The sequence below is a fragment of the Amaranthus tricolor genome, chromosome 7 (assembly GCF_026212465.1).
Source record: "Amaranthus tricolor cultivar Red isolate AtriRed21 chromosome 7, ASM2621246v1, whole genome shotgun sequence".
Lineage (NCBI taxonomy): Eukaryota > Viridiplantae > Streptophyta > Magnoliopsida > Caryophyllales > Amaranthaceae > Amaranthus > Amaranthus tricolor.
Genome location: NC_080053.1, coordinates 31,795,319 through 31,820,272, shown reverse-complemented (window position 1 = coordinate 31,820,272; position 24,954 = coordinate 31,795,319). Strand labels below are relative to the sequence as shown.

The 24,954-nt window shown below is 33.5% G+C and overlaps 2 protein-coding genes and 1 long non-coding RNA gene across 8 annotated transcripts; 2 read left to right on the top strand and 1 right to left on the bottom strand.

Annotated features, from left to right (window-relative positions):
• Positions 1-510: 510 nt before the first annotated feature.
• LOC130818702 (uncharacterized) lies at positions 511-1,683 on the top strand. The gene is made up of 4 exons (XM_057684861.1): positions 511-622; positions 677-743; positions 816-1,059; positions 1,135-1,683. Exons 1-4 carry the CDS (start codon positions 511-513, stop codon positions 1,681-1,683), a joined length of 972 nt encoding a protein of 323 aa, XP_057540844.1.
• Positions 1,684-4,992: 3,309 nt separating this feature from the next.
• LOC130818034 (uncharacterized) lies at positions 4,993-11,468 on the top strand. The gene is made up of 2 exons (XR_009043911.1): positions 4,993-9,847; positions 10,710-11,468. It is a non-coding gene; the product is annotated as an uncharacterized LOC130818034 (long non-coding RNA).
• Positions 11,469-12,795: 1,327 nt separating this feature from the next.
• Positions 12,796-23,351, bottom strand: LOC130818032 (calcineurin B-like protein 2). Of its 6 annotated transcripts, none has more exons than XM_057684056.1 (12): positions 23,251-23,351; positions 22,021-22,098; positions 20,669-21,886; positions 20,459-20,528; positions 20,210-20,364; positions 19,898-19,980; positions 18,340-18,399; positions 17,979-18,087; positions 17,614-17,666; positions 15,115-15,195; positions 13,108-13,220; positions 12,796-13,014 (listed from the first exon to the last, which is right to left on the bottom strand). In XM_057684056.1, the coding sequence occupies exons 5-12, from the start codon at positions 20,331-20,333 to the stop codon at positions 12,957-12,959; spliced, it is 681 nt and encodes a 226-aa protein (XP_057540039.1). In that variant the 5' UTR covers positions 20,334-20,364; positions 20,459-20,528; positions 20,669-21,886; positions 22,021-22,098; positions 23,251-23,351; the 3' UTR covers positions 12,796-12,956. The 6 variants fall into 6 exon arrangements, with proteins under 6 accessions (XP_057540039.1, XP_057540040.1, XP_057540042.1 ...); XM_057684057.1 differs by having other exon boundaries at positions 21,802-21,886; XM_057684059.1 differs by having other exon boundaries at positions 20,669-20,752.
• Positions 23,352-24,954: the final 1,603 nt, after the last annotated feature.

Genomic DNA, 24,954 nt, shown 5'->3' with positions numbered 1-24,954 from the left:
GTATTGTTTAATTATTTTAATAGCTTTATTTTGTTGTTTTTGAAGTATTGTTGATGAGCAATAGAATTTTATGTACATTATATGTTATTAAAAATTTTGATGTTCTTATTAGAATTATTATTTATGAACTTATTAATTGATTTATTAGTTGAATTTTATCTACATTATATATTATTAGAAATTTTAAAGTTGTTATTTATTAATTGATTTAGTTACATTATATGTTAGAAATACTATTTATTGTTTATTACTATTTTAATATTATACATGAGGCTATAGATGCTATGTGGGAGCATTGAAAGTCTACCTGAATTTCCTCTTTGGAGTTATATGTAGAAGAAGTACCCTTAGGGAATGTAATTGCTTATAATCCTACTCTTATGCCTATGCCTATTATCAACTTAAGAAACTCAAAATACTTTTGTTCCTTCCCCATCTTGTACTCCTTCTCAACCCCCTCCGAATCAAGTTCCAATTGATTCAATGGTTAACTTAGGAGAAATTAATAAGATGGGACCATGTGATGATGATAATGAGAGCAATGAGCTTGTTGACGATCCTTCTGAAGATGATGTGGATGTGGATGTGGATGAGGATGCCCTAGCAAATGACATGACCCTAGGCAACATTCCTACAATCGTTGCTCCTACACCTTATACCCTATGTCCACCTTTAGATGAGTACATGGAGGACAAATCTTGGAGGACCTGGGCTTGTGATACCACTTACACTGAAGAAGGGGAGTAGGAGAAGGGTATAATGTTTGATAGTTAGGAAGCATTATTGGAAGCTATTAGAGTGTATCATATTCGTAGAAATGTGGAGTATAGAACGGAGACTTCAAACCAAACCGTCCTTACCTTGAAGTGTAAGCGGGGTTGTTCATGGAGACTTAGGGCTAGGCTTGATGCATATTCATCTTCATGGCATATTGTTACATATAAGCATGGGTCTTGTGTTTTGGGTAGTGACACTGTCTCGGCTGGACACATTCACTTGACATCTTTTGTTATTAACAATGTGATTAGAAACTGTGTTGCCAAAGACCCATCAATTAAGGTATCTGTCGTTCGGTAGACGGTTAAAGATCGTTTTGATATAGAAGTGAATTATAAGCGAACGTGGTGTGCTAAGCAACAAGCTTTGTTGTCCATATATGGAACTTGGGAAGGTTCTTACTCTCTCCTTCTACGCTTTTTAAAAGCTTTGCAACATTCTAATGCAGGCCTAGTAGTTGAGTGGTTTTTTAAGGTAGATAATGATGCGGGTGTATATGTGCGACCTAATATTAGAACCTTCCAACGTGTCTTTTGGGCTTTTAAACCTTGCATTGAGGGCTTCAATCATTATAAACCTCTTATCGCCATTGATGACATATATTTGTATGGTAAGTATCGTCATAAGGGAATCTTTCCATTAGCGTTTGCCTCGGTTGAGAAGAAGTGTATAGGTGCATGGTCATGGTTCATGGCTTGTATTCGTAAGCATGTCACACAGAGGATGAGTTTATGCGTTGTTTCTGATAGACACGCGGGAAATATAGCAACCATGGAAGAGCTGGGGTGGCAACCACCTTATGCCCATCATAGGTTTTGGTTACGTCACTTGCTTAGCAACTTTAAACGTGTTATGGGTAATGTTCAACGGAAGAAGTTGTTTGGTAGAACTGCTGAGCAAAGATAACAAGCTAAGTTAATGAATGGCTTGAAGGCAATCGGGACTGCAAAACGAGAGGCAATTTTCTGGATTGATGACGTAGGTGAGATGTCTTAGTGGTCGTTGTGTCATTATGGAAGTCATAGGTATGGCGTTACTAACACGAACTTAGCTAAAGTTTTCAACTATGTGATGAAGGGTGTACGTATCTTACCTTTGACAAAACTAGTTGAATTCACCTTCTATCGGGTAAATGATTATTTTGTTCAAGGACGTGAAGGTGCTAGTGTAACATTCGGGAATTTAAAATAAATAAAATCATATTGGGCTTTAAACCAATTAGAAAATCTACCATAAATCAAGTGAGTTAAATAAGTTTTAATAATATATATAAATACCACCGATGTGCACGTCTCATTTCCTCCTCATGACGTTTATTTGGAGGAGATGAACTTGTCATACCCCAGTGACATTGCGGGGACCCCGCAGGCTGGGCCATCTCAGCCATCACAGTACCAGTTTCTCTCCTCTACTAGAGCGACACACGAACGCCTCCTAGGAGGTGTAGGAGACCAACTCAGTTTGATAGGGTAGATGAGCGTTAGGTTTTGATTGACTATGTATATATATGTTTATTCAGTTGTACATGTTAAACATTTTACATTTGTATATATATATATATATATATATATATATATATATATATATATATATATATATATATATATATATATATATATATATATATATATATATATATATATATATATATATATATATATATATATATATATATGTTTATTTAGTTTATCATAATCTCCAAACTTTGACAAAATTACCTTAACTTAGGATGATAAATTTGTGAATATGAATGAATGAATTGAGTTATAAGGTTTTAGTATTTATAGAAAATTGGTTTAACGGCTAGTTTGACAATATAACGTAGGGGTGTTCAAAAATATCCGTATCCGAAAACCCGCTTTCCGATTTTTAAAAGCGGATAAATTACCCGGTTTCCAAAATTCGGATAAACTGGGTCGGGTACCCGGTTTTAAAACCGGGTATTCGGGTCGGATATGGATCACGAATTTTGGAAAACCGGGTACCCGGTATCCGGTTTTTTTTTTTTTTTTTTTTTTTAATATAAATTTGAATAGTTTATGGAATTGTGGTTGTATTTTAATTAACTAATGCTTGTATTTTAATAGTTTATGACTAAGTTAGTTAAGTATTTTAATATTATTTGAATTATATGTTTAAAAAATTGTTAAAAGAATTAAGAAAAAATAAAAAAATAAAAAAAAAAGCAAAACCGGGTACCCGGTTTTTGACCCGGTTTAAACCGGGTCGGATCCGGAATACAATTTTAGCTATCCGGAAAACCGGGTACCCGGTTTTTCGGAACCGGGTCGACCCGGTATCCGGTTTTGAACACCCCTAATATAACGGTTAGTTTGAACAAGTCAAAAATTAATCAAACAGGTTCTTCCCAATTACTTAGTGCGAACAGAGGAGCCTGATCAAACAGGGTCAACTCCCTGTTCGCAATTACTAACTGCGACAGGGAGTTGACCCTGTTTGACCAGGTTTTCCTCTGTTCGCAATTAGTAAGTGGGAACAGTTTGATTGACTTTTTTTGACTAGTTTGCCAGCACTGAACCTAAGCTCTGGGGCTGGAGGCGCTTACATTTGGAAATAAGTTGATTTTGCTCTTATTCTATGCTTTTTTTTTAATAATTAGTCTTATCCATTTCAAATTTTCATTGGAAATGTATGGCACTTCATTTGGTTGTTTGCCCAAACTATTTGGGTATGCTATCAAATGAGAATTGAAAACTTTTGTAATAAGTGAGCTAGTTTTAATAAATAAAAAAAAGCTTTAATTGATACTTCAAAGTAACTGTCAAGAAAAATGGCTGTGGAGACGGTGACAATGGGTTGAGGAATGAGAACCCGAGAGGTTAAGGTCAAAAGTTGTTGCCCTTAAACAATGTCAAGGAAAGTGTTTTTCTTCCCTAGTTAAGCGTCTAGGAAAGTGCTACCATATAATTAGGAAATACGTGGTACATATACTTCATAAGTCAAGGAGATGTCATCCAAAATCATATAACAATGGGGAAAAGCTCCATCGGCTTATAAAGTGTGCACAACATCTTTAATTCATAATCACCCCAACATTTTGTTAGATATTTAGAGTATAATAAGCATAAAGTTGAATACCATGTATCATGAAAATAGGGGGACAAATAAGTGTTAAAACTTAAGTCCAAAAGAAAAGGCAAACAAAGCAACGAAATGCACAAATCAAAAGATCAGCAATGACTTTTCGATCATACTCTGGAAAGCGAGATCACAGTTCAAAACATAAGCGACGAGTCGTGGCTTAAAAGTAGTGACTCGCCGCTCTTCCTCTGATTCTTGATGGACACATTTCTTTCCGTTTTGTTGGTTATTTTTCTTATGGAAGCTTGTGTGCTTTCGTGAAATCTGATCAAATGATCAATTATAATCTAGAATATGTGGTATTAAAAGCATGCATACATCATTATATGTATGGGTTGTTGCATTAAAAATTAAAAAAGAGAAACATAATCATAATTTTTGATTTTTGTGTTCATCTTTTTTTTTTCCCCTTTTTCCCTCTACATAGATAGTAATCAAATCTAGCAAACTCTAATGCTATATCTTTGATTTTACTTCTTAGATAATCTTTTGTTCTTTCACGTTCTTTGATATATAGTGCTTATATTGCAATGTAAAAACTGTCGTATCTCAAAAGCGTATTCTATGTTTAAACCCAAGCACCATGTAAGCGAAATAACGCTTTTAGGAAAACTTTTAAGAGCCTCAATTTAGTATCAAGATTCCGAAGACTTTTTAGTCTAAATGATCTTTGTTAGTGTGATTTTTCTACAAGTGCAAGTATATATAGATTTTTCGGTTTCGTAAGTTTATTTTCTTAGTATTGTAATAGTTTATTCTTTTCTAGTAATATTCATAAGTTTAGTGCTTGTATATTTCTCTTTGAGTGTATACCATATACATAACAATCTAAAAGTATTAAGTAACTATCTAAAAGCGTTATAATCTAAGAAGATGGTAAGTATAAAGGACATGACGACAAACATAGTTAAGTTAGAGGAAATCGTCAGTGTAGATTTCCGAAGATGGCAAAAGAAAATGCTCTTTCTTCTCACTACGTTAAGTGTGGCATACATCATTAGCACTCCGAGGCCGAAAGAACGAGAAGATGAGACAATGGAGGAAGTGCGAAAGCGAGGAAATTGGGACAACAATGACTTCATTTATCGTGGACATATTCTCAATAGTATGATCGATTCTCTCTTTAATGTTTATCTTATCAATACATGTAATCCACTAAGGGTTTATGAGAATTGTTGAAGTACAAGTACTAATTAGTAGTTTAAATCCTCTATATGTAAAGTGTTTGCAAAGAATGGATGCTGTTCATCAAACCCCTGATTAACAGTGAAAACACTGTATGCTTTGCTTTCCACTTTCCTTTTCATCTTCCATTTCCACTTTCTTTCTCATTTCTTTCCCCGTTTTTCTCTCTTCTCCTCGAGCTTCTTCTTCTTCCTCCTTTGACCCACCATCAACTTTGACGATTCTGCATCGCCGGAGAATTTTTTTCAGAATAATTCAATTGCTGATTGTTTTTTTGTTTCATCTGGTTTCGTTTGTTCATTTCTAGATTTGGGTTCGTTTATTCTTGTTTTTCGTTTGTTCTTCAATTGTTTTTTTGTTCATTATATGTAGTGTTTCTAGCATCAGTAATCAACCGTGTTGCTTGTCGTTGCCACTCAAGTTCATGACTCCTACTTTCAATAATTTTGTTTTGTTGTTTATATTTAAGATTTTCACCATTTTTCAGACACTATATCTGCTGGTGTGCTTCGGAATTACATGGATCCCAATAGCCGGGGTTTTGTTTCCTCTTATTATCATGCTTTTAGTTCCTGTAAGACTATACATTCTGCCCAAGTTTTTCAAAGGAACCCATCTCCGGGATTTAGATTCAGTCGAATTTGAAGAGTCGCCCGCTTTACCCTTCAATCTTGCAACGGTACTATATATTCGTGTATACTCGAGTGTCGAGACTACATTTACTGTTTATGTTATTGAAAGTTAGGATTTATACGAGTAGTTGTCTCAAGGTAATTACTTTACTAATTACTTCATTTCAGTTTTTTGCTATTTAAATTTCAACTTAGTTCGCTTTTCTTCACTCTTTTCTTCCTTTTTTTTGCTATCGAGAACTAATGGAGGCTGGAATTATTGATCCTACAAAGGTATAGTGAGTTTCGTTCATCTATAGAACAATCAACAATTTTTATAGATTTCAACCAGCAAAAGTTAGGGTTTATACGAGTCTTGTCTCAAGGTAATCACTAATTACTTTATTTCAGTTTTTTGCTATTTAAATTTCAACTTCTAAAATAGGATTGATGAAGCTTGAAGCAACGAAGGGTGAGCCAAACACTGTTTTACAAGAAAAAAGTTCATATTTTTTGTGTTGTTTTAGTGGTTGATTAATGGTGTGTCTTGAATTTGCATTAGTTGTTTGAGTCTAAAGTTTGTTGTTTATGAAACTTAAATTTGACTTTTTTGTATATTCTTGTGTTCGGGATTTATTAGGATGATGATGATGGTGATAATTGTGGGTAAATTTAAATTTCAACTTGGTTCGTTTTTCTTCGCTCTTTTCTTCTTTTTTTTATTGATCCTACAAAGGTATAGCGAGTTTCGATCATCTATAGAACAATCAACAATGTTTATAGATTTCAACCAGCGAAAATTAGGGTTTATATGAGTCGTTGTCTTAAGGTAATTACTAATTACTTCATTTCAGTGACCAGCATAAGACAACATTACTCATCATAATGCTTATGATTCCTACTAAAACAACCACTAAAACAACACAAAAATCTGAACTTTTTTATTGTAAAACAGTGTATGAATGCAGTCTGAGTAGTGTATTTGCAGTGGATTAGTTGTATGAGTCTAAAGTTTGTGCAATGATTGTTGGTAGCTACTTTAAGTTCTTAGCCAATTGCTAGGGACATCCTCAACTGAGGCTTAGTATCTTTGTGTAAATGCTTTGTATTTATTTCATTGATCGATTAAGTTGAAATTGATTTTAAGTGATTTTGCAAAATTCCAATTTGTTTGTTGAAAACTCTTTGTAGGGTGGGATACGAATATACATCTGTGATCATGAGACAACTCCCCCAGGCATGTATTAGCATTGTGTCATAGCTTGCATGATGCCGTCATAAAGTTAGTTTGTGGAATGTTCCCATATTTCACCTTATTCTCATTAAACTCAGTAAACGTGAAATTAGGTTGTGTTTACAAGTTGTACTAATTTTTTAAAAGAAACAATCCTTTAGAATATAATTAAAAGTTTGAAATAGAATTAATGCTATTACAAATCATTAAAAAAAGGGCATCACAATGTACAATGCATCCCCGCAAAGGTTCCCACCAAGAGGCGTACCGTAGGAAAACCTTTGCATTTTTGCAAGAGGCGAACCGGTGCGCCAAGACTCCCCTTCACTATTATTATCCTATTCCTATATCTTGAACAAAGTAAGATGATGAATTACGATGATGAAATACAAACCTAATCTAGGATCCATTTGTGGTATACATCGTACTTCAACTTTTATATCTCTTCCACTTTAAGTTTTACAAGAATGACATTAGCGATTCAATCAACAAAAAAAAATGAAGATGTCGAAGAGTGTGGAAGTCGTTTAATGTTCATTGTCAACTAAATAACACTACTTGATGGAAAACTTCCTAGCCAAAGAGTGACTAGAAATGAAATAAAGAATCTACATTGATCTTTTCTATTATTTTGAAATATAGAATAAACCATTAATAGGCATACAAGTATTACTTATTAAGCTAGAAAATAGGATAGTGTAAGTAGTTAAAGACCCATTACATGATACTGTTCCTAATAAATCCTAACAAAACTAAATAATAAATTTGCACACTTAATACTACTAATTCTTAAAAGTAATTGCCCTTACAATCTAAATCATTAACAAATATTTTGACAATAATCATCTAACAAAATAATCATGAAATTAAATACAAAAACTCCCCAGTTAAAAAGGAGTTAATCAACACATAATTTAAGAATGATACATAGAGTAACAAAGATGACTAAATGTGGTATCAACATTTTGAGTGACTCAGAGGTGAATTTGTCTAGAAAAAAAAAAGGCATAGATTGCTATTAGAGAAGAAGTGTTCAGGAACATATGAATTTGAAAATTCCTCTCAACATAAAACATTTGCAAGGGAAGAATATTGTTCATCCTAATTTTTATTATGAGATTTCTAAGAAAATTTAATTTAGGTTCAAGATCAAAGACACGATTAAGATCAGATTTAGGGTTTTTTTTGTCATTTTTGTTCTTCATTATTTTTGGGTTTTTATGTTCGAAAACTTTGAATATTGCATTAGGGAGTGAAGCTTTAGGGTACTACTGAATAATTAAGGTCTGATTTTTAGGTGCCCAGCACAAATGGAATCGTGTAATGACTTCTTTAACTTCTTTTGTTTTAGTGGGGATTTTTGCACGTCGTTTACTTTTGAGTTTTTATGATTTTAATGTTTTTTAAGATTGTTTTGATATGTGATTTTTAATCTGAGTTTTTATTTTGGTTTTTTGCCTTAAATTTATTATGAGTTTCAATTAGAATGTTTACAATACATTTGTTGTGTGATTCATGGTAAGATTTGAGTTTTTGTGATTCTCCATATTCAATAAATAGGTAATTTTTGGTTTTTGATTCTCCGATTTCTTCATTTTTCTTTGTCTTGAGTGTAATTGGGTAAATACTATGCTATTGTTGCTGTTGTTGTTTTGTTATTTTGTTGAGGTTGATCTATATCCTTGAGTGTAGACAGACTAATTTCCCACGCAACACAAGGGTACAACCAGCTTCCATGTAGCCTTATTGCTTGACTGCTATTGTGCTGCCCTGTTGTGTTGTCTTCACCCAAAGGTGAAACATCATTGGTTTAAGTGTGTGCAAACCTGTTATGTTGCTGCGTAGGTGTTGGTGTGTTGGTGTGCAACGTGTGCAATTGGTGAGCAGCGTTGGTGTTGGTGTTTGTAGGTGCAATAGCATATGCAAAGTACTGCTTTAGTTATGAAAAATGTATTTGAGCGGTTAATTTACATTTTAGTTGTTTCTCTATGGAGTTCTTTGTTGGTTTAGGTTATCGTTTTGCTTTGCTTTGCTTTGGTTCTTGTGTTATTTACTTTGAGATTACATGATGGTATCTCTAATGATAAACATTATAATGGTTTAGGTTATCCTTTTGCTTTTCTTTTGTTATGAATAATGTACTTGAGATTACTTGACAAAGCGTATTGATTTTATAGAATTGGAAAGAAGCTGAGTTTCAATCTCTTTTTATGCTTGATGAAAGGTGACCTTGGCTCTCTTTATTTTTTTCCACCATCAGAACTACTTGCTAGATCTTGATTAGATTTGATTTGTTTTGATTTGATTTGTTGATGTAGATTGTTAAAATGCTCTGCAGCTAATATAATATATACTCCATTTTATATTGGTGTATGGCTGTTTTCCTCTGTTAAAATCTATGAGTATTCAGAACATTTTATCTATTGCTTTATTTGATAAGTTCGCATATTGTGTATGCAATTTCGTTTGAAACTTTTGAAAAAAAGTATGCTTGAAATTTGAGTTTGAAAAGGATATTCAAAAAAATTTGGGTGTGTTCATCGCTTTGTTTTTTATTCCTTTTCAAAAATGTAGTTACGTTAATCTATAAATAAACGCTTCGTCGTCTTTAGAAATAATCATAAAGGGAAGAAAGGAACAAACACTAATGCACTCCACGTAGCCAATTAGCGCTAAATCTAATATTACAAGATATGGTTGGAGAGGTCTACTTACATTGTACTTTTATAATTATTAACACTTCAAATTCAAGGTTAAAATTTTGAATTGTTTCTCTCACTCATTCTTCCGACAACAAGATTGATAACATATGGACCTATTTTTTCTGAGCATAAGGCTTTGTGCAGCTATGTACAGCAGGTGATGGATGTGGGCACAGAAGGACTAAATGGGGTGCACGAGGGCGCCAGACAGAGAGTGTTGGACGCTTACTGGCAAGGTAATGGTGATTTTTCAAGAAGCTTTATCTACTAAATCTATTGTAATGAGTTTAAGTTTGGTTACACTATTTTTGTCAAAGCAGCCTAAGATTTGTCTTTGATTTGAGTGTCGTTTGTTCGAAATGTTTAGTTAATTTTGATTGTAAATGATTGCCATTGTCTTGCATAATCAAGTAAGGTTCACGTGCTGATCATTTGACAGCAACGGAATAACAACAATAAAGAGCAGTAACAACTCAGCAGAAAGTCTCTCATAACCAAAATAAGCATCTTTATCAAACCCCCAAAGTCCTTTATGTTTTAAAGCCTTGCAGACAAACACTTATAAGCATGACTTCATCGAAATCCCTTTTTTCTACAATCACGATTTCATCTCAACTTTTTTTCTCACCACTCCGAAAGTCTCACATTGGCTTCTAGGCATGCCAAATTCCCCACATTTTGATCTTTTTCGCTTTGTTATTGAAATTTTAAATTTCTTATGTTGATATGTTGATGAAGTTTAAATTTGACATTTCTATACTGTATAAATGATGAAGTTTGCATCTTTCATTGTTAATTTAATGGATAAATGCTATATTGATGATTATCGTTTGGATCTTGAGTCTTTATATATTGGGTAAGTTTCTTTTTTGATGACCACAACTGATAAAGTTTGCAACTTCTATTGTACGGTTTACTGGATATATTCTGTTTTGATGATTATTAGTTTTAATCTTGACTTATCATATATTGATTATGTGTGATATTTATAAATGATAAAGTTTGTATTTAACGGTGTGATTAATTGTGAGATATATCATGTAATGTTTCAGTTTGAATTTAGTTCTTATGGAATAGGCGTCTGCTGATTATGTGCAGACTGGGAGTGCTGAATGTGACCTCATTTTAGTTACTTTGTGTAACCGGATTGATGCCGTGGTGTTCTTGTCTGTACTCTGTTCAAGCTTGTTGGGTCAAAGTTGCTGCTCTGTCTTGGTGTAAATGTCAGGATTCCATGGGTCTTTGAAAAGGCAGCAAAGATTTAGAATAAGTTGGGGACACTCTTTGTTGTGCTGTATGCAGTCTGTCCTATTGATGGTCATTAGGTATTGTGGGACATAATTAGTTTACTAATTTCTCAATGGGACTGTTGTTATTGGGCTGGTGCCAGTGTTGCCTTTGTAAAGAACAAGGCCCGAGAGACTAATTTGTGCACTAATATATGTTTAGCAATTGAAGGTGACTGCATTGCTGCTGGTTGCCCCTTGAGGATCTAATCAGTTACCCACACTATTGGCAGTTGAAAAGGTAAAAGAGCAGCTGATTCACCTGTGGTAGAATACATTTGATAACTTTTGTCTTGTATCATAGCATCGAATAGTTGCAAGTGAACCAGAGCCGAAGTTGTATAGTAAACTGCTGGCAAGCCTCAAAACCATTCGGATATGAATGGGGTACCATGACCTGTGTTTACTAGACACACATGAATGAGATCCGAAACTGGCTTGTATATGATTTCCTTGACCACGTAACCATTACTCACGGTATCCCAAAAGTTGACTCCAATGTACAAATCAAATTTGGAGGTACATTAAGTTATAACCTTTGCTCTAATTAAAATACTTGCTTTCTATCCCATTTTTAGCTTTTATTGAGTAACAGTTTCTCTTACCATCTGGAAAGCTTCTTAGTGTTTTTAATGGTTCTCCATCCAAATTATCGTATCTTTCAGTGTATCAATATCTCCTCGTTTGTTCCAGTGTATATGTATTCTGAATATGACTTTATCATCTTTTTATTAGGTTGGCTATTGCCGCAGTCGATACTCGATACTGATATAACTGGTACTTATGCCAGCCAAAAATAATGGAACTTAAGAACTTAAATGTTTCGTAATCCAACTAGCGAAAGTATTATTTTTCCTATGCATTATTTTAGGTTAAGGGTTATCGGGTTTATTCTAAGAAAATACCCTTTAAAATTGAGATTATTTATATTAAAGGTGGATTATTATAGGAAAATCATAAAAAGGTTGGATTATTCTAGATAATTTTCATTTATAAATGTTAAACTCAATTAGATCAAAGGTATATTTACATTTACATTTGAATTGGTTGATTTTTATCACAATCTAGCTATGCTTTATTGTTGAATATATAAAGCATTTGATACTTTCCATCTACTTTAATGTTGTTGCCCACTACTCTATACATCTCCGGTCCTTATATCATTCTTACATTTACAACATATTGACATTTTAATATTTCAATTTGTATTATTATTAATAGAAGTGAATAAAATAACAATATAAAATTTATACCCATGCGGCCCCAACTAATTATAAAATTGTGGACTCAAGATCTATCATTGACCAATTTAATGAGATCCAAAGCATACATTTTAACCTCAAGCATCATGAAATTAAAATGGGCGAAGTGGATAAACTACCATATTCATAAATAGATGTCAAGAAAAATCTTAAAAACGTAAGGAAGTGGATATGAATCTTAACCAATTTGATACGCATACTAGTAGAAAAAGTCTCATTCGTATCTCTTTATTTGTATCTTTTATTGAAATAAAAGATACAAATAAAACGATTTGTTTCCTTTATTTCTAACAAAAGATTAAAAAAAGCAAAAAAACTTATTTGTATTGCTTAATTAAACAAAGAATACAAGTAAAGCATTATTTGTATCGTTGTTGAAACAAAGATACAAATAAGCTTTATATGTATCTTAAACAAATGATACAAATAATACTTCCCCCATTTAAAATTAGACCTGACTGTTACAAACTACAGTACTGCTCCATTTCAAGCGACATTTCATCTGCTTCCTCCATCCTCGTTCATCTGCTGCTGAATTACACAACAATTGAAAAATAAAAACGAGCAATAGACTTCTGATGTTAGAACTTGCCCTTTTCCCCCGCTCCCTAAATTCAGATTTGAAAAGGGATGTTCTAATCAAGAAAATGCAATCAATTACTTTATTAGAAAGCTAAAAATAGAGTATGTAGAGTACTTGTTTAAGACCTCTGTACAAAAGGAAAAACATCATCCTCAATACTATTTGTCTGATAAAACCAAAATCAATCAATAAATAAACAAACCGAGATCAAAACTTAGGTATCATCAACTTGAGAATGGAACACAAAGCTCGGAAATGTGATTGTAATTTCCCTGTCAATAAAAGCAGACACGACAAATCAGAAAATTAAACATCATCATTCTAGTTTTTGTGATGGAATGCAAATGTCAATTGCATGGACTTACTGCAAATATTGTAGGGTCATATTTTTTAGCAGTGATGGATGTCTGTACACAAGGTTTCTCCATTCTTCCTTGTCAATCTTACCGTCTTGTTTAGTATCTGTTTCAGCAAAGGTCTGCACAAAGTATTGGAAATTAATTTGAAGATGAACTTGATAAAAGCTAAAGGATTGTTCACAAAAACTTCAGTGTGAAGGTAATAGTGTTTTAAATAGGCAGTTGGTATAGCTCAAGCTCTAACAAGCAAGCTTCACTACAAGGGTGTAACAATCTAGCACATAAATACTATGGGCCTTTTTATGTACGACAAGTTTGACAAGGTGGCTTACAAGCTCTTTCTTCCCTCTCATGTCAAAATACACCTAGTTTTCCATGTGTATCAGCTCAAACACCATGGTTTAACTAAGCTACTACCTCTATTGACCAATCCAGCCAAAAAAAGAAGCAATCTTACATAAATCATGTTGAAACTGAGTATTAGGATAATACTTCTACTGAAATGGTACGTGGGTCAATGCTAAGCATAGTGCAAAGATAAAGTCGCATCGTATCCTATCGTTCGTATCATAAAGATTTTCAAATTACAGAATTGGTATTACCCGCATCGAAAAGGTGTAAAAAATCGCATTAAGGTCGTTCCAAGCGATAGTTCATGATTTAGGCTGATATTTGGCGGTAATTCAACCGCATTATCCGTGTTCGGTTGTTGCATCACTATGTTCGTCACCACATTTTTGCACTATGATGCTATGGCCTTTTAAGATAACTTTCCTGATAATCTATCATCCTAAATTGCAAACTTGGGGACAAGTTTAATTTTAAAAGGGTAACAATATTATGGGATATTATATAAATGGAGGGAAAGAAGTTTAGGGAATAAAAATTGTTAAATATCAAAATTCCTGAAGAAATATATTTCTATTAATCTGTGGTTTGTATATGGAAATCATGAATGGAAATATCTTTTTATCTCTCTATTTCTCTTTCCCTTATTTCTCTAATTTCCATGTCCATTCTTCCCCATATATTGATGTAGTGTACTTGTTGTAATGGAATTTTGTGCATTTTCTATTCATATTCTTACAGTCCAATATAAGGAATGAATTATCTTAACAAAGGAAAATACGGAGATTCCTTGAAAATGACAGTCACTGAATTTCTCAATATTTATGCTACTAGTTGCACTTTAAACATTAGTGTTCACACCCATTCTCATTAGCTTGTATCGCCCTTCGCACCCATCTGATTACTTTGTGTTGCCATACACACTCACCCTCATTAGTTTTTGCTCCACTTAGCACCAATAAGGCCATTAGTTTGTGCTGCCAATTGCATCCAGGTCTATTTTCTTGTAGTTGGTGCTCTTGTGCCCAATTTTACCAATTTTCTCTCTATTCCTCACCTTCCACCTCTTACCTGCCTCTACAATTAATGTTAAGAAACTAGTCATAAGAGGTTTCAAATTTTCTCTCCATTCCCTGCCTTCCACCTCTTACTTCCCTCTATAGATAATTTTAAGCAACCAATCATAGAAGGTAACAAGAATCACATCAAATTGTGTCTGATTGAAGCAGACTCACCCTTAACAAGCAAGGATACAAGGTTTTTAGGGTATCAACATAGTGCAAAACAAAGGGGCATTGTATTGTATCGGTTGTATTGTAAAGGTTTTCAATTCATTCTTGAAGAGGATAAAAGCTGCTACAACGACAACATAGTGCATGTTTATTCTCAATGGGGCCAAATATCTTAGTTCTTTGATCTCAAATTAAATAAAACAACATTTGAATGGCCCAACAAATTATGTGTGTTTCTTACGTGAAACAACATCTTTAATATCACTAACAAGAGTAAGTTGGCATACATTAGAGTTCGACCGCCCAACTCCGCCGAGGTGGGAGCCATTCAATTTCAATGGCAATGGGGTACATAATGAATGATTACAAGAGCATAGTGCTTTAAAAAAAATATTAAATCATGAAATTAGTCAAGGGAAGATTGATGTAGCACCTTGGTAATAATTTCTTCGATGACATGGTCTGCTAGATTCATACCAGTTTCAGCCAATGTAGCCACAACCATTTGTTTCACCTGAAAAACGAGTTATTAAAATCTCCAACTCAATACAGACAACTGAAGGTAAACCTAAAGATAAACAGAAGCTCAGGAGGGGGACAAGTCATCATCCCCCCTCCCCCCCCACTTGGGACAATATATACAAACTTCAAAGTCTATGATTTCAAATCTAATGTTGCCACACAAGAGACATGGAGATGGTTCATGGCCAAGCATACTATTTATCCATCATGATATACATCAGAGCATCTGTCCCACTACAGAAGCATGCTATGAACCAAATATGTACTGCCATAACGTGCATATGCACTTCAGCATTAGTTTTAACTTCAACAGACCAGTTTCCAAAATTATTTTAGTTTGATAAATCTTTTTCAAAATTGATCAGTAAGTTATGTCTATTGATGTTGTACACTATACAGGTGCCTCGGACTTCCCAACATAGTATCAGGATCCTCCTTGACAATTTGGAAAGGCTCGTTTTACCTTATGCTAGATTGGCAAAAAGACACAATCTTTGTCATTTGAACCTAGAGAAAAACTACCAAAATTGATACAAATTTACAACTGTATTACTAGCTTTAGTTATATGTCCATTCTACAAGCATATGATGTCAGAGCCTCATAATTTATTCCCTCTATGTAAAGTCAAAATAATATAGACCTGCAGTCACCTCTAAAGAGCAGCAACACTTCCAACTTGAAACATATCGCGCGACATGAAATTTTATCTACATTGTTTATAGCAGCAGGGGCCTCCTTTTTCTTATCTAGTCACTACAAAAATATAACTCTATCTCATTCACTCTACCAAAAACAATAAATCATGGGCAACCTTCTCAATGAAAAAGATGTCTAACCCCAGGGGTGGATCTAGGACTTTTTAGTAGCATAACATATGCACCACATAATTCATTTATGTTCCATAACTTATATGGCTCCTATACCCTAGAAGCCACCTAACCAATTTCCTTAAGCGACATCTTCATTTTGGTTATTATACTCTAATTTCTATATGGCAAGAAAAGAAAATGATTGCGCACACACACAAAAGTAGTCTTTTGGTCAAGATGTAATCTTGAATGTGTAATGTGATTTTAATTTCAAATAAACATTATGGAAATGGGGCAAGTCAACAGAGAGAGATCAAAAATCAATGAGGGAAGTCAACTGAGAGATAATAACATCAAAGGAAACAAAAAGCTTCTGGAGTTGGGTGATTAACACAAGATGAAGAAATCATATAAAAGGAAAAAGGAAAAAATATAATGGTACTGTGACAACGGGAAAAAGAAGGAATTAAAGGAATTAAGGAAACATAACAAGTCAAAATATAAACAATAATACACAATAATGCCAAAGCCTTAATCCCAAAAAATTGGTTCGACTACACAAAAAAAAGTGCAAGCCGCAGCAAACGGAACACAAGTGCATACACGAGATCAAATCTATGAGACTCTTTTAACACTTCTCTTTCATCACTGAGCTCAAGTGGCATTGTAAATTCCTACTAGCAATAAATATTTAAAATAGTTTTAAAAGCATGCAAGAATCACAACCTTTGTATTAGCTAAATCTGCCCTTTCTAACCCAGCAGTATTCACTCAAGCCGGTTTAGGCAAGTATATCAGCTTCAAACAACTCAACCGTAGCATGGCTTCATAATCCTAACATAACTAAAGAACAAATGTAAAAGAGAAGAGATAACGAGGAATTTTAGATCATTACTCGTACTTCAGCGTTTAGACACTTTTATATGAAAAGGGTTTTTGAAAATCACATAACCTTATAATTTTCATACACAGCTAAACATGAACTTCCATTATCTATTCAGTCGGTTTTTGCTGTTAAAGGAAAATGCAACTTAAAAAACCCCAGTTTCACAAAATCATTAAAAAAAAAAAAAAAAAAAAAAAAATCAGCAAAACATCTAATGTTCCTCTACTTTTCTCCTTCCTTTACCCATTTAACTGTGACCGCCACCGAAGTGTTGTGAGAGCTGCAGCCACCAAATGCCTTTCTATTCAGAAAATGCACCGGTGAACTTTAGAACTTAGGTTTAAAATAAATCTAGTCACAAAACAAGGAAAAGTTGAATAACAGTGAGATAAAGATTAGGAAACTTTAAATGCTACTCACTATCAATTTACATATACACACAAATCAATTCAGATATGGTAAGCATCATTCAGACTAAAATCATAGAGCGCCATGCTAAAGAGGAATGTCTGTTGTATAGACTATAGGGTTATCATATGAAATCGCAAATGTTGGGTGCATCAGCACAACTGTGCACCAAATACAATTGCCACAAGAACAATTATGCCATATACACTTCCCTGAAGGAAGGACTGAAATTTCATTTTGTGGAAATCACCAATGCTTGACAATGTTCAAAATAATAATTACATGACAGGTTACACAATGACTCACCTGCTCTCTCTCAATATAACCTTGTTGCTTGAGATCATACAGCTTAAAGGAAACTGCAAAACCAATATAGGTAACTTTCATTTATTACATTATTCACGCTCAAAAAGTTGTCATATAGAAATACACATGCCAAGAGATTAGCCCCAGATTTCCATACTATTTGTCCTGATTGACGTTTTGGATTTTACTAACACTAAAAAAATTGGCAATGGCAATAAAACAGGAAAGTAGGATAATCAATTTTTTGGAGGGGGTGTATTCTGATACTTTCCTACTACTTTACAAATCCCAATCTTCTCAATTTCAACTGCAGAAAATAGAGAAAACCAAAAACATCAGGACATCATAAAAGTCCAGAGACATACAATCAATTTTTTGTTCAATGGGAGCTTGTGGATGGAAGACAGAGAGTCCACGAGCAAACTCTTCAAAACCTAGAACTCCATTATGCTTTGTGTCAAACAAATCAAAGACCTGCAAACAAAAAGAGACAATAGTTGGAAAATCTGAAATATAGGAGATTAGAAGTTAATAAAGCTCAGAAAAATTAGAACGCCAACAAGTAAAAATTGTTCTCATAGAGAACTACACTGAAAAGGAAACAAAGCAACAAATTTGCATAGAAAATAGCATCAAACAGTCAGTGCAAACTAGAGAAGTGCTTCGATTTCATGCCACTAACAAAAAATATAAAGAAGCTTTCAATATTATACCAAGAGGACTTACCCTATCAGCAAACAAGCTTTCCCTTCTGTTTGTCCTGAACAACGCCAACTGAAATTCTTCCTGCAAAGCATACAAGCCACCGATGTAAACGTTTAAGGTTTATCGGCACAGAACAGTTCTCTCCATGATCCCATCCTCTGTCATGATTCATAGTGAAATGTGGAGATGATATAGATTTAATTTTTCTAGTGACATTTGCACACAATTTTTTGTTATGCCGAGATTAAGGAATTTCTAAATACAGCCCATTATTAGAAATAAAAAATCTTGGGGCATTGTTGGGAAATAGAAAAGAAGTTAGTTGTTTCCTAAATCTTCTATGATATCTTCCATTTAGTTAGAAAATACATTTCCTTAATATAGGAAATTCGTTAGGGCTCTCTACTATAAAAAGAGGTCAATGAATGCAGATCAAACTCACAGAAATACAAGCAATCAAAAATCTTCTCAAAAAATGTTCTCTTTGTCAGTCATGGTATCAAGACCTTGTACACATCTGAGCTTGTGAGATTCAAGAAAGAAAGAGAATATCAAGAAAAAAAATGGAAAAGTGTTTATGAAAACAACAATAGCATCTCGGCCTACAATGAAGAAACAACAGAACCAAAAACAAAAAATAAACCCAAAACCACTCAAAATACGTTACCCCTCCTACCATTTTCCTACTAAAAATAGCCTAAAACCTTTCATCCCAAAACAATCGGAACAATATTTGTAATTATAATTAGCCTAAATTTTCCTTTGAAAACTAAAGTAAGTTATGTATTAACCCAAAATGAAAAAAGAAAAAAAATAGGGTTAGATATCAACCAAATTGGGGTAACTTGTTCTATGTTCAAACATAAATGGAATTTTTTTACTTTGGAGTGTATGACTGATGTGTTTGAAAAAATGACGGTCTCATTCAATCATAAAATCGGTGCTTGGTTAGTTCAAAAAGTGACGTACTTGTAAGGGTACTAAAAATTCATGTATAGCATAGTGAGTTAAGAAATCATGACCTTGGTTAGTTTGAAAAGAATGATGTTCTCATTCAAATTAAAAATACCAATGTTTCGCAGAATTGAAAAGAGTGTAATTCCCGTTCAATTAAAAGATAAATGAAAACAATATGATCTTAGTAAGTTCGGAAATAGTGATGTTCTCACACAAGACAAGGCATTTCATAGAGAGTATCCTAATTAGTTTGCGTGATCAAAATAAGATGATATCCTAACTAAAGGAACCCAAGCATTTATAGATACTCTATGCAAGTAATGTGCTAAAGATCCCACGATCTAACTTAAGGGCGAGCGTCTGAAAATTAAATAGAACTTAGTTGTTTCCTAAATCTTGTATGATATTTCTTAGTTATAAAATATATTTCCTTAAAAATAAGAAATTAGTCAGGAGACTCTAGGTCATTCAATGTAGATCAAAGACACGGGAATACAAGCAACAAAAGAAATCTTTTCGAGAAACTTATTTTATCGTCTATTAGGATTATCATAACTTCAAAAAATATTTGTGAGAAAAAAGAACCAACAAAGAGTGAAAACGGAAGTATAACGGAATGTACCTTTTGGATGAGACCATCATCAATCACAGCACTGCTTATTCTTTTAAATAGCTCATAAAGAGCTTCTATCTCACTAACACTAACTGCATCGCAAAAGAATTAAGAAAATTATTATTAGAGATCCTATATAAGACCACAATATGATGGTCTAGTGGACCGTATAGCGTATACAACCAATAATGACGAAGATTTCTTGCACTTTGTTTTCTTATTTTCCCATAATAATTCAATTTCTTAAGTATCATTCGGAAAAAGTAAGGTTACAATACGACATAATGAACAGTGAAACATCTCAACGATTATATTACTTACAAACAGTCTCTCTCGCTAGACGCTCAGGGTCTTCAAGACCTCGCGGTGGTTTAGTAATTTCAAAGTCGCAACATCGCATAAGGGAGAGAAATAAATGTTGGATTCCATCTATACACTGCACCATGATATTTCTTGAACATCAATAGACTCCATAGCTGTGGAATTTTAAGAAAAGATTATTAAATTCAAGACGTTGGATCACATTGGTATCAAGATTTTATCAGTCTTGTTTAGCTAAAAAAAACTCACTTGTTGACCATTTCCAAATACTGTGGTCGACTCCAGATGTATAGAAGTTTACACTTTCAAAGCTCTCCAACTGATGTTTTCCAACAGTCAAAACAAATTTTTGCATATTAATCAGCCACGATGAGTAACATAGAAAAAAAGGATGCTCAATGGAACTAGTAGTATTCATATTCTTAATGACTTCACTGCAAGTGTAAGCTCTTATTTTACCTTATTTATCACATTATCAGTTCTTCAAAGAACAACTTTACTGATCTCCCACCCCTTTCGTCAGGCTGATTTTTCTCACTCTCGCTTATTATCAATAAAAACATATCTCAAGTCACTAATGATGATCATATGAACACACTATTCATTGAATATTTCATGTTGGAGATGTCACAAAATGATCATCCCAGCGAATGAATGGAAAATAGCTTCCCAAAGTCACTAGTTAAAATTCAAAGTTCTTATTTCACATCCCAATGTAATACATGAGGGGTTAGCCAAATCTAAGGGGGAAACCATATCAATTCATTCTCACACACTTTCGAAAATTATTTATGTTACTAAAATAATTTTATAAGAGCATTTACACACCCCTTGGTATTTACTATCTTTATTGAAGGAAAATGAACAATGGACCTCAGCTTGGATAGGGAAGCAAGTAACTGTAAAACACCATAGAAGTAGGTTTTTTAGTTAAGGGTCATATAGTAAAGAGATGTGACTCCTCTTTTATAGCGCTACTATTGGACGTAGTTCAAGATTGGTTTGGAGAACAGGGCAAACCAAATGTATGGGATTCACGTAAATTTGTATTTAACATTCACCAATTTCCTACGTAATTTTAGTAAGTTCAAAATTGGGATATCTAGCGCATTATATGCCCCAGATAATTATCTCACTCGTATCTTCCATTACATAACCCCTAAGGGCTAAGAGCATCATTCTTCTTTCTCACCAATCTGCAACCTGACGTGCTCTTCCTACCTAATCAAAAGCCCAGCTTATTTCTCCTTTTCATAACTCAGCCTTGATTAGATAAAAAAATTTTCGTACCTCAAGATCAACAATGATAACAACTTTAAAGTACACAATACACACCAACTCAAACAACAATTTAGAAATTTTCATTTCATCATATACGTCAAACAGAGGAAAGAAATTGAATTATCCTACTTCAAATCTTCAAGTTCACATTATAAAATGTACATCAAATCATCCAACCCAGACGCAATCTGCGACAATGGCAAAGCCTCTTTTAATGTACTTATTGCATCTCCTTGTGAATCAAAATACTTATCCTCCAACATAAAGAAAAGAAAACATAACAGGGCACATGTTGTTTCCAAGTACCCTACACTTTAAAGGCGCCAATCAGCATTCACAATCTTATAGCCCGAGTCCATATCTCCTTGAAAAGCATGATCTTCTACAACACTCCATCTGCTCCCCAAATTTCAAATGATTTCTCACAATTATGCTTTTGTGTAAGATTGATTGCAAATTTGCAACATAACATTATCAATGTCCAACTAAATAACAAGCCACTTGATTAAAAGGATAGGATAGACGAAAACCTTAACTCTTCCTTGTCCGCTAAGAAAATGTAGTTGTTGTTGGAATGCGCATTTTATTCAAGAACAACGTACAATAATCTGAATATATAATGAAATGAGTGCTAGATTGTAGCCAAAAGTATAAAACTTTATCTCTAATATCACCAAGAACAAAGGTATGAAGTTGCTTTAATGTACAAATTACTCTAGCGATGAAAATGACAATGTATATAGGAATAAAATGCAATAAAGAACAAGACAAAGATTTACAAGGTTCACCAAACTTGGGCTACGTCATCGGTGGTGTGTAGTTTCCTTGATTTATATTATTACAATGGAGTTCAAAGTACTCTTACAATGGAGGAATTACATATAGAGAAGAAGAGAAGAATAGGTTATGTGTTTAGGCTTAGGGGTTACAATGAGCATATGAGCCTAATGACTAATTACATTAATGAGTTGCATAGGTAAAGCCACAAATAAATGAAGATAATAGCTGCAAAATACCAAAAGTCAAAGATCAGAACAAGGAGCTGCAGGGGTGCTCGTTCGAGCACCACATGAACTCATTTATTGTTTGTTGCAGGCTAAGTTTGTTCAAGTATGCTCGAATGAGCATCTTGAAATTTCATACTATGTTCGCTTCTGATCTTGTGCCTCATCCAAGGCAAGATGCTTCCCTTTGTTGCCTTGTTCGAGCACGTTAGGCAGAATATGAATATAGCACTTCCTCAATAAGAACATTCAACACACCTCTTAATTCACATCATAACACACATGATTAAGGCTCTCCTTCAAAGCTCACCTTCAATGTTAAATTTCAATACTCAACTCTTATGCATCAAGATACATAATTAAGCACACTTAACTTGCTCACCCTTAATGGTGCACTCAAGTCACCATAATTCTAACATAAAACATCTTAATTTCAACAGGTTTAATAGACGAATCATTGCAACGATAAACAATGCTCGATTTTTTGAAAAACAATGGAATTAACAAACAACAAAACCAGAAACCATGAATTTGCTTTGTTACAACAAAACCCTAAATTATTTAGACGTTTTAATGACAACGTCAAGATCTATGTCTTATAAGAGAAATTAAATAGCTGATCAGGTGATTTGAACATTAAATTGAAAAAAACAAAACAATAATTGTGATCTTAAAAAACAAACCCAGAACTTTACAGAAATTTATGATAACATCTGATTGAATTAAATCCAGAAGAAAAGAGAGAAAAAAAATCACCTTGCGATGAAACAGAGAGTTGTTTACAAGGAGGACAGAAAAGAGATAGAGACAATGGACAGCTAAGTAGAGAGATACTCAATACTCCTATTACGGTATTACCTACATCTAAATACTAAATACTAAATACTAAATACTAAATATATCTATGCTTTTGAAGGACATGTTAAAAGAACCCGATTCTTAAACTTCGCCACCTTTTTATAAGGTCACTTTTTTTTAATAAAATTATTAAAATATGTTTAAATTTATTTTTAATTATAAAATCAGCCATATTAATTTATTAATAATAATTAAATTAAAATAAAAATATTAATTTTAAAAGAGAATAATTTTTTGAAATCAGAAAATAAACACGTTTTGTGTTGAAATTTGATACATAATTACTCTTTTGGGCGAAACTTTTGATAGGATAATCACATTACTGCAATATATTAGAACCTAAACTTCAAAATCTTTCCAATGATATATTATATGCTCAATTCTGATAACCGAGCAAGAAATGACGATCGTTTAAAGTTTGTTTGTACTGAAATTTGATACATGTTCAATCTTTTGGCATAATTTTTTATAGAAAAGTTGTATTAATGCAAGGTTTGCGGTATTTGAAACTAGACTTCAAGAGCTTTCCAACGATGTATTATATGCCCAATTCTGACAATAGAGTGAGAAATAACGACCGTTTAAAGTTTGCAGTGATTTCTAACATTCAGTCGCGCTCGACCATACCGCGGTCCGGTCGCACGTTTTATGCGACCATACCGTGGTCTGGTCGCACGCGACTGAATGTTAGAAATCACTGCAAACTTTAAATGATCGTCATTTCTCACTCAATTGTCAGAATTGGGCATATAATACGTCGTTGGAAAGCTGTTGAAGTCTAGATTCAAATGCCGCAAACCTTGCATTAATACAATTTTTCTATAAAAATTTATGCTTAAAAGATTGAACATGTATCAAATTTCAGTACAAACAAACTTTAAACGCTCGTCATTTCTCACTCGGTTATCGGAATTGGGCATATAATATATCATCGGAAAGATCTTGAAGTCTAGGTTCTAATGCCGCAAACATTGCAATTATATGTTTTTTATTTAAAGTTATAGCCAAAAGAGTGAACATGTATCAAATTTTACACAATCATATTGATTCCGCAATCATATTGATTCCGCAATCATATTGATGCTCATTTTCGTTGGCCATTGTAATTCAATTTTTAGTTTTAACTTGTTTTAGTTCAATGAGTGTTCAGAGAGAGTTTTTAGAGAGATGTTAGAGATTGAAGGTTTGAAAGGTAACCAAGGGCAATCTTGGAAGTTCGATATATAAGGGGTAGTGATAAAATAAAAAGGGTGATAAAGTTTAATAATGCCCTGTTAAGAATTGAGTTGAATGGGTACTTACTCCTTTTCAATATTCTTGCTACATTTGACTTTTCACGCAATACAGTGCGTTATTTTTATTATTTATATGTTGAACTATAGACATTTAAAAATTATAAAAAAAATTAAGGGATATTATCATTGTACCCCTGTACTATAGCAAAATATCAATGGTACCCCAGTTAATTTCAATGGTACCCCTAAGTATATGCTAATTACAACCGTGACACTATTAATGATTTTTTCGTTAAATGTCCGTTAAATTTTGAATTTAACCTAACCATGGTTAGTTTCTTCTTCTTCCCTTTTCCCTTTCCTCTTC

Excerpts from the sequence above, each read along its gene's own strand:
- LOC130818702 (XM_057684861.1), top strand. The coding sequence starts at position 511 with ATGGGACCATGTGATGATGATAATGAGAGCAATGAGCTTGTTGACGAT. Across the intron at positions 744-815 it reads ACTTACACTGAAGAAGGGGA|AAATGTGGAGTATAGAACGG; the intron begins GTAGGAGAAGGG and ends TCATATTCGTAG. Across the intron at positions 1,060-1,134 it reads CCAAAGACCCATCAATTAAG|CAACAAGCTTTGTTGTCCAT; the intron begins GTATCTGTCGTT and ends TGGTGTGCTAAG.
- LOC130818032 (XM_057684058.1), bottom strand. The coding sequence starts at position 20,333 with ATGGTGCAGTGTATAGATGGAATCCAACATTTATTTCTCTCCCTTATG. Across the intron at positions 18,400-19,897 it reads ATGATGGTCTCATCCAAAAG|GAAGAATTTCAGTTGGCGTT; the intron begins GTACATTCCGTT and ends TATGCTTTGCAG. Across the intron at positions 17,667-17,978 it reads CATTGAACAAAAAATTGATT|TTTCCTTTAAGCTGTATGAT; the intron begins GTATGTCTCTGG and ends TTGGTTTTGCAG.